This window comes from Meleagris gallopavo, chromosome 7 (genome assembly GCF_905368555.1).
Source record: "Meleagris gallopavo chromosome 7, MGAL_WU_HG_1.1, whole genome shotgun sequence".
NCBI classification, from domain to species: Eukaryota; Metazoa; Chordata; class Aves; order Galliformes; family Phasianidae; genus Meleagris; species Meleagris gallopavo.
In genome coordinates this window covers 2,450,274-2,467,014 of record NC_139410.1, presented here as the reverse complement: position 1 = coordinate 2,467,014, position 16,741 = coordinate 2,450,274, and the positions used below count along the sequence as shown (strand labels likewise).

Genomic DNA, 16,741 nt, shown 5'->3' with positions numbered 1-16,741 from the left:
GATTCAAGTGAAACTTGTTCTTTTTCTATCAATTTATGTATACAAATAGTCAATATATTTATTCTAATACTACTTAATCTACACACAGTATTTCTTAGAGTGAAGTCCTTTTATAAATTCATGGCTAAAAGAAAGTTAGGAAAACTGACTGACCAAATAGTGTAAATGTGAATTATCCTGTGAACGATCCTCTGGGAACAGTCTTAGCTAATTGCCTCGAAGTTGAGCTAGAAATAAGCTGGAATTTAGGTATTTATAGAGAAAATGATCATCTAGAAATTACTTTATCTTTTATTAACAGTGTTTTGTTTCATTGCAGGAGGGGTTCAAAATGGGATTAACTCTTGAAGGCACAGTATTTTGTCTTGACCCACTAGACAGCAGATGCTGATGCCAAGAAACTAAATGTGAAATTCTTACAGTGTTTTTTAATTCTGAATATGTATTCACAAATATTATCCATGTGCCAAAATATGCTTTTTTTTCAACATGTAAACTCATTTGAGGTTTGCTTCTGTAAAAAAAAAAAAAAAAAAAAAAAAAAAAAAAAAAAAAAAAAAAAAGACTTAGTTCCAGTCTTTCCCTGTACAAATGTATAAAGTTGTATTTGTTTATGAAATATGAATTAAATTACACTGTTGTTTCTTTCCCTCGCACTTTGGCCCAAGTTTACTACTCTTTACTTCTATTTGCCTGGAAACATTCTTCAGAAAGCTCACACGTACCTCTCTGCAGAGATGCAAGCATGATTTTCACGTAATGCTTTACTTGGCAGTATTTTGAAAAGAAGCTTTTAAGCCATTATTTAAGGTTCCATCTGTAAAATGATTAATTGCAGTTGCAATGAAAAAGCAGAAAATATTAACCATTAATATATGCTTAAAAAGTTGGTATGCTCTGTAATTAATTTGTATAACTGTGTACAGTTATTAGACTGCATATCTGTTATTAGTTTATAAAATCCAAAAGATTTTTAGGTCATTAAATCACGTTTTAGAAGCTAACAAATAGTGTGTTACTTAGCGTTTAATAGCATAGGAGAGCTGCTAAATTGCAGAAATGACGAAGTACCTACTCTGTTTTATTTTATAGTTGAACAGTAAAGTGTACCATTTGGAATTCATTACAAAACAAAATTCATAATGAAAATTTGAACTTAAGACTGCGATTTTGCTTTTACTGACGGATTTATGTAATTTTGTGCACAAGCAGGCACTCTTTGCAGAGGTTAATTCTGTGAGCTACTTTCAGCACCTGAGTGTTCAGTTGGGCTGTTGAATATTGTTTTCATAGTCTCCTTTGATGTTCTCTGTCTTAATATAAGTTTGAAGCTTGCTGCAAGATTTCGGTATGTTAGTAAGTCTTTCATACTCAATCGTTTTTCATGTTACAGAAGGAACTGCACATCAAAAGTTTCAGATTCTAATGAGTTTAACGCTGACCTTTCTATGCATACTCTTCACTAATCTTCAGCACAAGCAATAAAATAATATCTGGAGCTTATCTCAGAAAAGGGTTATCATTACTTTTTCAAGGCCCAAACCTCACCTTAGTTCAATTTAATCCTCTTAACAGCTCTCTTATTCTCCCCTTAAAACACAAAGATGTTGATAAAAATAAAAAATTAAGAGCATTTTGGATATTTTTTCTTGTTTTCCAGAGAGGCTTTTTGTGACACTTATGGTTTTGTCCTCAAGGTTTACAGTTTACACAAAAATGTATTGTGCAAATTTGTTGAAGTATGTATATTTTTACTCCCCCTTCAACAAAGTCCTTCAAAACACTGCTGAAATGCTATTCCTTTCTTCATGCTCATATACCCTGCCGAATTGGGATGCCAATGTTCTACATTGCATTAGTCTTCCTCTCTATAATTCTTCATTGAATGTTCATATAGAGTATCATATATATTGAAAAATATATATCTATAAAATCACTAACAAATAGAATAGTATGTTTCATAAAGAAAAGTCTTTATAATTTTGTTTGTCATATAGTATTTTGGAATTTGTATAATGAGGATGTTTAGTAGCCATAGTAATGGCCTTTTTTTAACAAATCGAATTTGTATTTTTATTGTACTTTAAAAAGCTTTACATAATAAGCATATATTTAGTGGTCATTTATTATCGATCATAACACCAAAATAAATAATATTTGCACATTTTAAGAAATGTTTTTCTTCACTGATTTTTATGATAGTTGACTGCAAATGGCATGGTTACATACTGCATAACTGGTCAATCCATACAAAAACACTTAAATCAACACAGCACGACAATTTGAATGAAAAGTTTGTGTGATTCAATCGGAAACTGTATTTCTATGTAAATTCAAATGTCTGTTTGATTTTGCCGAAAATAAATGTTTTTAAATAAATTGCATCCTGGAACGCAATGTTCATTCAGTTGCATGCTCTCTGGATGGGAGGGAGTGGAGGTGCATAAATGTCAGAGGAGCTGCCGTGAAGAATGGTTTGGAGTCACTTCATATGGTGGTGTCAGCAAATACCAGACGTCAGCCACTGTAAAAATACATCCCATTTTTTTGTCCTTTGTTATTGAGTTTGGCCTGAGCTGTAATCAGGAGAGAAAAATGTGTTCTATATGCAGCTATCTAGTATTAGTAATATCGAAATGTTGATTGCTCTTGCTTCTCTAGTCTTTCCACAGTACTGCATGGATTTAATGGACTTTTTATATTGCTTTTTTTCTCCTGTTACACTTAGCTCATAAGCATACCTGGTTAGTAAATGACCTTAATGGCTAATTAAGGAATACAGAAGGCAGCCTCTGTAGGATCCACCTGTGCTAATGGAGTGGACTGCAGAACGTGGTGTTGATGCTTCTGAGAAAACTAATCTTAAGCCTTCTATTAATTGCTGCTTTTTCAAAAACTGTCATCAAGCTAATACTCCTAATCTATTTAATTTCTTGCAGAAATGGGGCTTGGACAGTTTATGGGACTGGACACTGTCAGGGATAGCAAGAAAGGGGTATGTGTAATCTGCTGTGAGTTATAATAAACACAAGCTACTCTTCTTTCTTAGAATTTGTATCAACGTTCCAACTAGTATTGGTGTTCTTTTACAGATAATGCAATAGTATTGTGAGCTAAATTTTCAGGCTATTAGTGTAAATACATATCTTTGAGACCAGTACAAGGAGTGTGGGTAATTGCTTTTATTTTCTCTAGATTAAGTAGGAGTTCTCACATTGCTTAGAAGAGCTTTGTCTTCAGAAGCTCTCTTTAGTTACCTTTTAAAAGCACAGCCTGATGGCTTGCTGATGAGAACATGAAGTGCTTCCACTAACTGTGAAGTTGGGTATGTCACTTAACAGAAGACTTGTATGTTCAAGCCTGAAAAAGGCAGCAGTATCATCTATAAGGTTAGGAATTTGGTGCTAAGGAAGTAGTGAAAGAACAAATTTTTGGTGTTGTGAATTTTGCCTAAAAAAAAAAAAAAATACTGAATTTGGGTGCTATCAGATTTCTGTTACTGCACTTTCTGCTTTTGTTTGAATATCTTTACTTTTTCAAATTTCTTTCAACTCTGCTAACATTGCTGACCAGGTTGTAACGTCACCTTCCGATGTGTAGTGCTGCACTTTATTTCCCCACTATACTGATATATATATTCCCTAAACTATTTTAACAGCTAGAAAATAGATTCCTCCCTTTGTATTCTTTCGTGTTAAATTGACTCTTTTTCTCTTCCTATATGCTTACCGCATCACAAGAGTAAACATGTTGCTTAGGTCAAATTACTTCTTAAACCAACTAAACTCATATATGATCAACTTGTGTGTTTTCTTTAGCATGTGGTGAGTTAGTGAGCATCGCTGCAGGATGCTCTTAGCTTAACCCCTTGCTTTTACTTCAGCTAGATCAGTTTGTAAGTGGCATTCTTTTGTCTCTCCATGTGACAGATTGATCAGGTCATTCAAATTGGCAAAGATAAATCCTTCATGTGGCAGACAGTTGTATTTTATTTTGGCTTCCTTTATGGAAAGAAAGAAAGGAAAAAGACAGTGCCCAAAGTCTTCTCACACTTCTAGAGGTAAGTGTGGCTGAGTAATTCCAAAGGTAATTGAACTTGCCAAGAAATTGAGCTGATTCTGAGACTTCATTATGATGATTATTTTTCAATTTGTTGTATTAAGCATGGCCTCACTCTCACAGAGCAATTCTGCTTCACAAAAAGAGTCTTTTGTGGAAAGGAGGAGTGTGCCACTGCTTGAGAGATCTCTATCCAGAGCCTCAGTTTTCATTATATGCTGCTGGTCAATAAGATTGTCACCTTTTGGACACTCTCTTAAGAAATATTATTAACGACTATAGATAAACTCTCTTTTCTTAATTAAGCACTTTGGGCTTCTGTTACTGCTTTTTAAAATAGAGAATGTAGATGTCACTTAGAAAACTTAAAAAAAAAAAAAAAAAAGCTGAATAAGTGATTAGACATAAAAAAATGTCTGCAACTTGTTCTGTAAGATTCAGCAAAAAGACAGTAAGTAAAGCTAGCAAGTATGCTTCAGCTCCTGATTACCCTCCACTTTTTTCCCCATTCTGAAGACATAGTCTTTAAGAGAATGAGATGTCTTGCATTGTCAACTGGTGAAAATATGTAGCACTTCTCATCAACACAGTAGAGAAAAGAATCTCTATCTTGTTTGATTATTTGATGTTGATGGGGAACTTTTATTTGAAGTAAGGCCTAACATATATAATATATGCACCATTCTTGAGACACTTGAATATTCAGTGTCAGTGCAGAAATTAAACAAACTGCACGTTTCTTTATTGATCAGATCAAAACTTCCGGGAACTTAAAACATTTCAGTGGATTTCATGGACTGCATAACAATTTTATTGCGATGCATAAGGGTTTCTGAACATATGAATATGCAATTTACCATTTGTGTTTGAGAAATATCTTGGATATCTTGGGAGTCTAATTTATAAATAGTCCGGGGTATAAGAAACCTGACAGCTTAGTCTCACAGAGTGAATTTTGGATGATGCTCGTATGAATGGCAGCAACTAGAATCTCTGCATTCAAGGTTTTGAGCTCAATTTTTTTTCAAATTTTCCACTATTTAGTTCAGCGAAGCTTTATCCATTGTCATGAGGAACACAAAAGAGTAGAACAGAAAATAAGTACAGCAGAAAGTTAAAGAGGGAAAAAATGCCATATTATGCAGTTAAGTAACTTTTTTTTTTAGTGAAACTTAATTGATTTAATAACATCTCTTTTTCTGCCACATCAGCATTTATGGCTAACTCAGGATTACAAAAGGGCCACCAACCAGGAGATTTGACACATTTGCAGTCCACAAGAACAGGTAGACCTATGTGAGCTAAACTCCTTATTAATCTCCTTATATTAAAAGAATTTTCCACAAACAGGATTCTTAGAATAGAACCTCAAGGTTTTCCATGTCATTTTCTTTGCAATATTTTGCCACCCCAGGCTTTTTTGACTGAAGAAGTACTCAGAAAGCCTACTAAACTGAGTCTTCATAATGGCTCCTTCGTGCTCTACTAGAAATGGTATTTAAATACTTCCAAGTTGTATTTTATATAAAGGTTGAAGGTGGTTGTATTATAGGGTTGAAGAGCAGCTTTAAGCTTCAAAGCAAAAGACCCGGAGGCAGTATTAATTTGGTGTAAGGGAAGAGCATGAAGGTAGTCTGTTAGGATGGGAATATTTCACTGAAAGCCAAACATTATCTTAGAATCTCTACTGGTTCACTTTCCAAAATATTACTGTGCATTTTAAATGTATTTATGCAACATTTTTTGTTTAGTTTCTTTTTTTTTTTTCAAATAGTGCTAATATTTCATAGTGGAAGAGAGCTGCTATTATAATAGAATAAGATTTCCTGGTATTTTAAGAATGAAGAAGTACGTACCAATGGCCATGCTCCCTGTATTCTTACAACCATGGATTATGATACTGTGAAGAAGTTCTTAATTTCACAGTGACTTCAAGTGACTTCAGCTGTAATTTGTGGCAGTTAAGTGTGAGGTGCACATTAAGAAAAAAAGGTTTTATGAGATGAGTGGGAATTAATGAGAATGAGAATTATTTCTGTTTACGTTTAGCTATGGCCTGTTCCCAAATTAAGCAATATTTATGTAGTATTAGTTGTGGATCAGACATACTGCTTCTGAGAAGCAAACAACTGTCTCATGCTGTTTACAGGTTATCAAAAGCAGTGCCTCATTATCAGGCATTTTAAACTTCCTTTTCCACATTGAGTGCCTGTTTTCTCATCTTTAAGGACATTAAATCTATACTTCAGGGTGTTTGAGGATTGTTAGGAATTTTATTAGTACCTATAGATTGCCATAATATTGCATGCATACTGTAAGAAGATTAGTCAAAGCTGTGATCTTGCTGTCGTAACATCACAAGGATTGATGTATAACACTGAAATAATCAAACCAACTGCACCATTTTATTATTTAATAGGCCTTCAAAGACACAGATATTTTGTAAGAACTAAGTGTATTAAAAAGAAGTACGTGACCAGAGTTCACTAAGTAAACAAGATAAATTACCTCTTGGCACTACAATAAATAAATCAGTAAGATCACTAAAGCCACATGAGTTGCATGGCCAAAATTAATTGACATGAAACTTAGGAAATGGATTTATTTCTTAGGACCACAGATGTAGTCTCTCACAGATCTCCCTGGTTGAATGCCAACAAGTTGAATGCCAAAGAGGAAAAAAATCCCAAGCAGTATTCTACGGAATACTTGACTCTGATCCAACATGTTGCTGCAGATAAGTTTACATTAAGGTTGAGCTAGAAACATGATCATTCCAAGCAATAATGCAGACTGCATATTGAGGCAGTTCAGCCATTTGTAAAAGGCATTCTCCAGTGAAAAAGTATAAAAGAAGGTTATCAGTATTATGACTTCAGCAGTCTGATGCATGCGGGAACATCCTGATTCTTGGTGTGTTTGTAAGCACTTCATGGTCATAAAAGACACTGGAAAACAATGAGAAAGGCCAAGCAAAATGGGAAAGCTTCATACAGACAAACTATCAACAGGAAAACCTGATTTGCGTGACAACAGATACTCCAGCAGACACTCATATGATGTTTGACTGGTCTGAAAAGATGATAAATTTTGGAGCATTTTTCAACTCACAGATGATTCTGCAAATGCTACTGAGCAGTATTTATCATGTGCCTAAACATTACTATGCCATTGTGTTATTGATTTTATTTTTCAGTGAAAAAAACAAACTGTGGGCAAACTGAATGTTTACAGTATCTAAGTTAACATTTTCTTGTTGATTCATTCACCTGAGAGTTGAAAAGCCAACTTGTGTTGCTGTACCCACTGCATGGTGCAGAATGCAGGTAGGAGTGCACAGGTGAGCTTACCAGTACATTTCTACAGGGATTGATGCCTTCAAATACTCCTGAGTTAGGAGGAGGATTTGAGAAGGTGAAACAAAATATGTTTCATACACTGCAACTTGTAGACAAGGATAGAGATGTTGAGAGCTAGCACTGTATGAAGAAATGTCAGATCATTCCAAATGAGGATTTCAAGCACAGTACATGTAACTGCAGGCAGATGCTTAAGGCATTGCAGATATAGCCCTCCTCTGGCTTGTTATAAAGCAGAGAACAATCAAAATTCCCTTTTTTCCTGGAAAACACTGTCTTCAGACACGTTCCTGGAGAATTTAGATTAATCGGGAATACATTCTGACTTACACGTAATTAAAAAGCAAAAAGCTAGGAAAAGAGAGAGTTTAATGGTATTCATGAAATATGCATTTCCTCTGTTTCATAAATGCAAATTTTTGAAAATTAAACAATTCTGTATGCATGGGACATTTTAGCTTCTGTGTTTCTTTTTATTTATTTTTCCCACAATTCTGTTTTTCCCAGAGAACTTTCTGAGAATGTGTGAAGTATGCAGACGGTATATTTCAATTTTAAGACTACAAATAATGGCAAACACCTTTCTTTCTTAAAACCTAAAACCCAGACTTCTTCCTAAGGATCACAAGTTGCACATTGATGTCTCTAAGGGTTAGCAAGCCTACCAAAGGAAGTTGGAAAAAAATATTGAATATTGTGGTTGGCTCCAAGAACTGTACTGACTTCCAGGAATGATAAATCAGTTCGTAATCTACAGCTCCATGTGTTCTTGTAGTTGTGTTTTTTTTCCACAGCATATGAAACAGCATCACCCAACTTGAGCGCTGCTTGAGCCTGCTCCAGTGTTACTTGCTTGGATGGTAGTCCTTGCATCGGCTCTCCAGAAGAACTCAATTTTAAATACAAACAAATGAAGAGTTTTAACCCAATTAGGTGCAAACATACAGAGAATCAAGTTGTGTATGTACTGAGAGTTATAGAAAGATAGGAACAAGTCCAATTATTTTTTTAAGTTTTCCAAATTCCTTTTTTTCTGATGCAAGATACTAGAGACAGGTAACTCACAGTGCCAAGATCACCTGTGCAGGTTGATTACAATTTGATGCAGTCTCTTCTGTATCTATTTGTACAGTTTAATTTATGTTTTGGATTTGGCATGAATTCATAGGAACTCTTTTTCTTTCTTCTTTCTTTTCTGTAGTGTTTGCTTACTTTGCTGTAGCACTGCTCTATTAGATATTTTTCAGTTTCTTTACACTTGTCATTGTGGTAGGATAAAGACAGAAAAATGTTTCTGCCCCTTTTTGTATGCCTTTGTGTCACTAGGTTGTACACCATTCCTTTATTGTCACATGTATCTACACAAATAGTTGTAGAGAAACTAGACAGTATATATGTAAACTCTTTATATCATTCCACCACTATGGCCTTTATCCTTTTGGAAAAAAAAAAAAAAAAATTAGAATTTTAGGATAAAGTCATTAGAGATGTTTACACTAGAACCACATTGAGTCATACACAGGAGATCCCCAGATTCCAGGTGGGCATGCTGTTGAGGAGATTCACCCCAAGTTGCTGATCCCACAGGCCACTACCTCCTGCAAGGTGGTACCAACTGGAGATCGGTGTCACTATGAGAGTTCATCAGACCTAAACATGCAGGAAGGATTGTGTAGCCTGAACTTAAAAGAGCTTCTCTTTGATGTTTCAGCTCCTTCCTTCCTACCCTGTCAGTTCTTTTCCTCACCTCGATGTTCCCTGTATGGCTCTGGAATCATATTGCATCTATTAGTCTGGTCTCTTGACTATTTATGCAGGACTTTGCTTTCTTCGCTTGAAATCCTGCATTGAACATCATTTGATATGCCTGAATTTTACTTTTTTTTTTTTTCCTCCACAAGCTTGAATTGTGGAGCATCAGTCTCTACTGTGAGAGAAACAAGGCTTCTGAACATCACTGCTGTAGAACCTGTTTGAAGAGTAAGTTTGCAAACCTCACGAAAGACAGACTAGACCATTCTTGTGAATCAGTGCCAGCCTCCCCTTAAAGGCTGTCTGGAACTTCTTTCTTTGCATGGCTGCCATCGTGCTCCTCAGCAATTTGTTTGGTGAGATGCTGTCTGAGGCCAAGCCAAATGTATTCTTGATTTTCACAGCCCTCTCTCAAGATCAGTCTGTGGCTTTGGTAGATTAAATGCACATGGAAAAGTGAATAGCTGCCTCACAGTTTTGGCAGGCCTGACTGCTCTAAGTCCACCACCCACACTTTTCTCCATTACCAATATTCAGTTAATATTTTAATCCTCTTGTATCACTGAAGGCTTGTGCATTATTTGTTAGAAATCCCCCCCAGAAAAAGAACAAAAGGCATTTTCCAGACATGTGCATTAACTCAGGAAAAGGTTGTGAAGTTTCCAACTTCATCTCCACCACCAATGGATGGATTAACTCTCAGTGAGCCGCTGTCATGCTTTACCGTCTGGAGTTCTGGGAACTCCAGCGCACAATCAGGACCCCGTGTGAGGGATTTTCTTGATGTTTGGAAGAAGCATGTCAAAAATGGTGGGAAGGCAGACTCATAGAAAGGTCTTGTGGTCAGTATCCTCCCACAGACATCTTCTCTCTTGTACTGTATTTGATATAAATACATTTTCTTTTGAGTCTGTGCCAGTGGCCAGAGACCTTCCTGGCTTTTGCTGTCGGTGAGGTACTCTTTAGTCAGAGATGGGTCCAGTGGAGAAAATGGAAGTGTGAGCTGCAAACAAGCCACTAGAAACCGTAGGATGCAGCATATACGTTTGGCCTATCAAGGCTTTTCTTGGCAGGACAGGTTATGACAGCTTTATCAGTTTTCTCTGGAAGCTGCTACTGGAGCTGGTGCCTGTGACAGTCTGGCTGAGCAAAGCAGCACAAGCCACGGTTTGGGTTGGCTAAAAAATGAAGAGCTTCCAAAATGATCTGTGCGTATTTAATCAAATATTGAATGAACAGAGAAGTACACGACATGTATAGGAGAGACCTATTCCAGTGCAGAATAGTGAGTCAAAATTCAACAGTATTATATTCTATAATCCTCAATGCAGCCTTTAGCCAGTTATCCTTCCTTCAGCTTATTATCAAAATGAGCAGATTATACATCATTATGGGCTTAATATTTTTTTAAAAATCTATGATAACATACATTATAGTGGAAATAGAAAGATATGTTTATTTCATGTGCAAAAAAAGTAAATATTTGACTAATAAATGATATTATCCCAAATATTGCATTTCTTAATCTGTAAGATACTGCACTTAGAACAAAGTAATAAATTTATGTAGATCAACATGGAGACGACGACAACAACAACAACAACAACAACAACAACAACAAAAATCAAGTCACTGAAGCAATGGAGAGCTTTCTAGGTGCTTTTTCTGCCAAACTTATTATTTTATTCTCCTAGTGGATGTTTTAGCTGTCATTAGTAGTACATGCCCTAGAAAATTTTGACTAAAATTATCTTCATTAATAATGCCAGGCTGCGATGTTTTTATATATGATGTTTTCATATCCAGGGGGCTTTTTCTACTACTCATTATTCTCATTATATGTTATCGGCTAGTAAAACTTTAAGTGCTGTCACCAGTAACCTGACTTGCAGTTTTGTGACCACAAGCTGAACTCTGCCACAAAAACGTTACTTCTTTTGTTTTGTCCCTGATCTGAAGTGATATCATGTTTCTGTTCTTTCTGGAAAAGCTCAAACGAAGCTCAACTCTGTGGTTTTGATCTAAGTCTGAATGCACAGAGTGCAAATCTGAGACTGACCTACTAGGAAAACCCTGACAGCCATCCACTTCATTCTAGTTACTAAAATCTTAAGTAATTTTTGTCACTGGCCTAGACTCATTGCTGCTGTCACAGCAAGGGACTCAAGTCAGTCCCATTTACATCTTCCTGGCTGTTTACTCCTTCAGCAAGGAGTAAGGAACAGGCTCCCCAGGGTAGTGGGCAAAGCCCTGAGCTGCCAGAGCTCAGGGAGCATTTCAACACTGCTCATAGACATAGGGTTTAGGTGGTCCTGTGTGGAGACAGGGGTTGGACTTGATGATCCCTGTAGGTTCCTTCCAACTTGGGATATTCTATGATTTTTCGTACCTTAACGGTGGTGGTTTGCTACCCTCTGCAATATCCCACGCTATCTGTGCATAACAGAAACAATCTGAAAAGGGCTGAGATGCTTCCACCTGAGAGAGCAGACCAAAGAAACCCCTTCAGGACACGCGCGTGTCTTCAAATATTTGTGAAATAGAAATAACCTTGTCTAAGGCAAGCAGGTGGAATTTCATCTCATTTCTGTACAGAGTTCACACGCTCTGTACAGAACAAGAGAGCAACAAGAGGAGAAGAACTACAGGAACATGACAGTGGCAAGTGTGCTCAGTGTACACATAACACCTGGATGCTTTTGTTAATCCACAGCATTAACCATGCACAGCACCAGGGGTCAAAACCCCAGAGATTTGAGGGAAAATGCATTAGATTCAGTGGATTCCTCCCTTTGCACCTCTGTGTGGTGTATCACCGAGCAATGGTTTTGAGTTGCTATGGTTCAGCACAGCTGCTGTAAGCACCTCATGCTGGCCCAGGAAATAGCAATGTTGTGTCATCTACACTTTCTAAAACTGCAGAGTTTTTTGTTTTAATTAATTAATTTTAAAAGATTAAGTACTAGCCATAAGACTAGGACTGAAGCCCTTCTGAAGGAAAGATGGAAACTAAAGGTTGTTTGCTTTACAGGGAGGGAGGATAGGAAGAGTTAGAAAATAGGAAGAGAAGAGTTAGAGAAGGCAGCTAGGACAGAGCCCAGGAAAAAACACTGCTGTACTCCTACAAAGCAAGAGATTTAAAACTTAGCATCTGATTACATTATGCTGCTTTTGTGCTTCATGGCATTAGCCTGTGTAGACTTGACAGGAATTAATAAGAAATAGTTCCTGTAAGAAGAACTTTAAGAAGAACCACTTTAAACTGCAGGTATAACATCAGTTTGGTATGAACATGGATATGTGAATGGCAGCTTAATCTCACACTGAAAATCTGTGGCAGGCTCAGTAGCAGACTGCACAATTGCAAATGATGGCGTAGAAAGAAGGGGCAAGAATAATGCTATCTAAACCCTAAACACCACAAGAATATTCATTTCAGATGTTTCTGTTTATTACTTTGGCTGTATCACTCATCTGATTTTATTTCTGCCTCTCTTTAATAAAGTATATCGCACAGCTATAATTTTAAATAATTATATGGGAGACGTATTTGTAGAAGCATAATCGAGGCAGGAGCCTGCAGAGTTCATAACAGCCTTTCAAAATGATTGCCTGATGAAGTGCTGACCACAGCGCAGATGGCTCTTTGTGTGATTTTCTTTACTGTAACAGCAATACATGTCAAGGTGACGCTGATCCAAATTATAGCAAAAATCAGCAAACAAAAATCCTTACTAATGTATTATTAAACTTTTTGTTTTGGAGATTTGTTGATTTTGGCTATATTGACGTCCCTGGGGGAAATTCAACATGTTTTTTTCTCGAAGTGTTTCACATCTAAAATTAATATTACCAGAGATTATGGAATTATCGGGATTCATCTACTGTTTCCATCTGTTAATAAAGAGTGCAACCACAAGCTTTTCTTCTTGTTGATTAACATGTGGTTTACCTTGAAAATACTCTATTTGCAAGAGTGGTTGCATTAAAAACCTGAGACGTTTGAAAATCAAACGTCATAAAAACTGGATTAAAAGATGCTCAGTAGATGTAACCTTGCTTGGATATCTCCGCTTACATGCAAACTGATTTTTGAACAGTGTTAAGGTGGTTTTTCTCAGAACCTAGTGGGAGATCAGTACCCAAATTCCACAGAAATGCAGTAGAAAATACTTCTGACTCAGCTTGCTATTAGTGTAAATAGCAGTGGTGGTGAGACAGAAAGGCAATTCAGAGGACTATCGAGAAGGAGCAGAGCTTCTAGATGCTTTAAGTCACTTGAACTCCATCAGTCCTGAGCTGATCCCTGGGTTTAACTTCACTAACTCAAAGATGCCATTGTGCTCAGTCTTTTCCTGCAGCACCCTATGCAGCAGATTTAACCCCTATCTCATCTATTTCTTGCTGCAAGTGCACATTCCGTGCCAAGCTTTCTGATGAAATCTTTGCAATTAAGCTTTTTAACCAGGTTCCCTGTGGTATATCGCACCGGAAAGCATCCAATTGAGTTGTGAATCTCTCCAGAGAAAGGTACTTCACAATCTCTCTGGACAGCCTGTTCCAGTGCTCTGTCATCCTCAAAGTAATGAGGTTTTTCCTCATTCCAGTTGGAGCTTCCTGTGTTCCTGTTTGTACTCATTGCCCTTTGTCCTAGCACTAAGTACTACTGAGTAGAGTGGCCCAATCCACCAGCCCTTTAGAATATATGTAACTGTTGATAAGATTCCTACCTCAGTCTTTTATTCTCCAGGCTGAACAGCACCAGTATAGGAAATGCTCCAGGCCCTTACTCATCTTTGTGGCTCTCTGCTGAACTCTCTTCAGTAGTTCCCTGTCTTTCTTGAACTGAAGATTCTGGAACTGGACACAATACAATTATTTCTGAAATTCTGTTTGTGAAAATTATTAAGCCAATTCATTATCAAAGCAATGATCATCCTCCAAAAATCGGACATTCTTGATCAGTAGATGAGTAAAGCCCCAAAAGAACATTTTTGTTCTTTTTGTACAACTGTACCATTTATAGACATGTGTGAGGAGCGTGTTGATATTGGGTTTGTGCAGGCTGCACATGTGTAAGTGTGAAGTGATGATGATCAATTACAAATGCAACACTAACAAACTCTAGAACATGAACTTGCTCAGACTGCTAGGCTCAACATGGGTAGTGATAGTAAAAAAAAAAAAAAACAAACCTGTAGGAAAACAGAAAAATTGCACTGAAGACTTAAATTTCTGGAAATGTATGTAGCAGATAGCCTGAACAGTTTTGAGACAGCCTTATATGAGTTCCATTGGTCAATGAGAAAGAGTGCTATCAGAAGTTGCCTGTATTTTTATTTCTGGTCCAGAGACTGTCAAAGTAGTTTTCAGGTCATCTGATTTCAGAAGAAAAGGGAAGTTATGAAATGCAGTCAAAACTCTGGATATTACCTGGAAAGAGGGTGCTGAAAATCTAGTAAAAGGCAGGGTCTTGGACACGGGACAAAATTTTGTCAGAGATTACTGCAGGATGAGAACAAGCTTCGATGAAATAACTAAAGGCTGGCCAGTCAGTCAAGCCCAGGTGGAAAGTGTAAAAAGCAGATTATTTTCCAACATTCTGGAGTTGTAAGTGCCAGAAGAGTGTTCAGTGCATAGGATGACAAGAGCAGTTAGTGCAGGAAAGATGACAGGATCCCAAGCGAAGCAAGACTTTGAGATCTGTCTGCATCCTTATTTAAAGCAAACATACCAAAAAGAAAAAAGAGAAATAAAAATCAAAAAATAACCTTTGTGACAGTTATGAAAATTTCAGGTTAAGTATAAATATATCATAGGATCATGGAATCACCACGGTTGGAAAAGATCTCCAAGATCGTGCAGTCCAACTACTCACCCACCACCAATATTTCCCCATTGAACCACATCCCTTAGTACCACATCTAAACATTTAAATATTTGATGACTGATGAAGCACTGTTTCCAGGTTTGTGGCAAAAATACGCTGATGTAAAGAGTGAGAAACCACATACTTCAGCGGTATACAAAAAATAGAAGCCTGCCTAAACTCCAACAGAGTATGGACAGTAATTGCTGGACCTCCTGTGAAGGATAACATCTATGAAGTGGATTGAATTTCTCAGAGTAGCACGGTCAATAGAGGACAATATTAGTCCTTAGCAGTTCTAGATGGAATCTTTGCTATTCTAAGAAAAATAGATTCTAATTTACATTTAAGAGTCATTTAAGGATTGGGATATGTAACAGATGATTGATATTGGCCCCAAATAAACAGCAAACATCAAGTAAATTGTTAAGGCTTTTCCATGTGCCAAAGATTGTAAAAACTCTCAAAGGAGACCATGTCAGTAACACAAAAATCAGCTCCATGGAATCAGTACAGATAAGCTTAGGCCAGGGACAAAAATAGATATTTGTCTTAATTTCAGACAGTAAAAATGTGAATTGTTTAATCAACTCCAATTTTGCTAGATGAGATGTATTCTAAACGAGTGCCTGGTAACTGACAATAGTTTAGTGAACACCTGAGGACTTGCTGTTTTTTTTTCTATGGAGTGATTATGGAGTCACTGAGATCATAAACCTTGTGATCCCCAGGGACTGCAGCAAGAGAAACAGGTCAGGAAAAAAAAAACAGAAGAAACTGAGTCCAGAAGGTTTTTAAATGAACATTTCAGTCCGGCAGAAAGCAGTGGCAGGAGTAGCTGTACTGTATTTTGAATGACATACTTTCTTCTCAGTTCTAATTTTTGTCATTGACCAAGTGTATTGCTTTGTCTTCTAACCTCCTCTCCTTACTTCATGTCCTTTAGTGCTCTCAGTTCCCTGTCCGCTTCCATGGGGTTACCCTTTTCCCATGTGTCCTTGTTCCCACCTTCCTTCTGTCTCCTCTTCCAAGCTATCTTCAGTTCAGGTATCACTCATTTCTCTAAAACCTTCAGCTCTGAACCAGTAGCAGCTCAGCGTTCTTGGGTTTTGCCATGGTGACTTTTTAATCCCACAGACCCCTTTCAAATAGGACAGAGAAAGGGGATATACTAGTTAGGCCATTTTTCTTCTTTTCTTCCTGGGAAGAAAAACATTGTGCATTTATCCATAATGGTGCGTAAAGTTCTTGGATAGAATGCAAAATCAAGCAGCTTAATGATTTCTTTAGCCAAGTAAGTCTTGGATCATTTTTCTGGATATGACCAGTTGATGCATTGCACATCCCTCTGTCCAAATGGAAAACAGCTCATTCTCTGGACAGATTTGCAGCTGATTCAAATTGTCAGAGTGCTGTTTTATTCAACTGAGTTTTGAACAAGGTCTAGCTATATATCTAGAACATAGTATCTCTCTATTCTGTTTCCTTCTATCAACACATTTCTGTGCAGACTTGGTATGATTAAAAAGAATGTCATTGTTAATTTTGTCATTCTTACTATGTTTATTTTGACAGTTGCTTATTAAAAGAGTTTAACAGTTTCAAAATTAATTCAAATATTATTTAGGAATAATATTTAAAGCTCATATACTTAATTAATACCAAGCCCTTTAGAAATTCAGTTCTCAGAATTTTGTAACAA

General features: G+C 36.8%; 1 protein-coding gene across 13 annotated transcripts in view; it reads left to right on the top strand.

The window, feature by feature from the left end:
• Positions 1 to 16,741, top strand: part of GULP1 (GULP PTB domain containing engulfment adaptor 1) — a 166,256-nt gene that overhangs the window by 140,159 nt on the left and 9,356 nt on the right. For 8 of the 13 annotated variants that reach the window (XM_085227617.1, XM_085227612.1, XM_085227609.1 and 5 more), the window contains 3 exons: positions 2,940 to 2,995; positions 3,930 to 4,060; positions 5,271 to 5,374. In XM_085227617.1, coding sequence (XP_085083743.1) covers positions 2,940 to 2,995; positions 3,930 to 4,060; positions 5,271 to 5,359 — 276 coding nt within the window. In that variant the 3' untranslated portion in view covers positions 5,360 to 5,374. Of the gene's footprint in view, positions 1 to 319; positions 2,385 to 2,939; positions 2,996 to 3,929; positions 4,061 to 5,270; positions 5,375 to 9,319; positions 9,340 to 16,741 lie in introns of those variants that run through there. The other 5 variants (XM_085227621.1, XM_085227618.1, XM_085227620.1 and 2 more) reach the window with 3 other exon arrangements.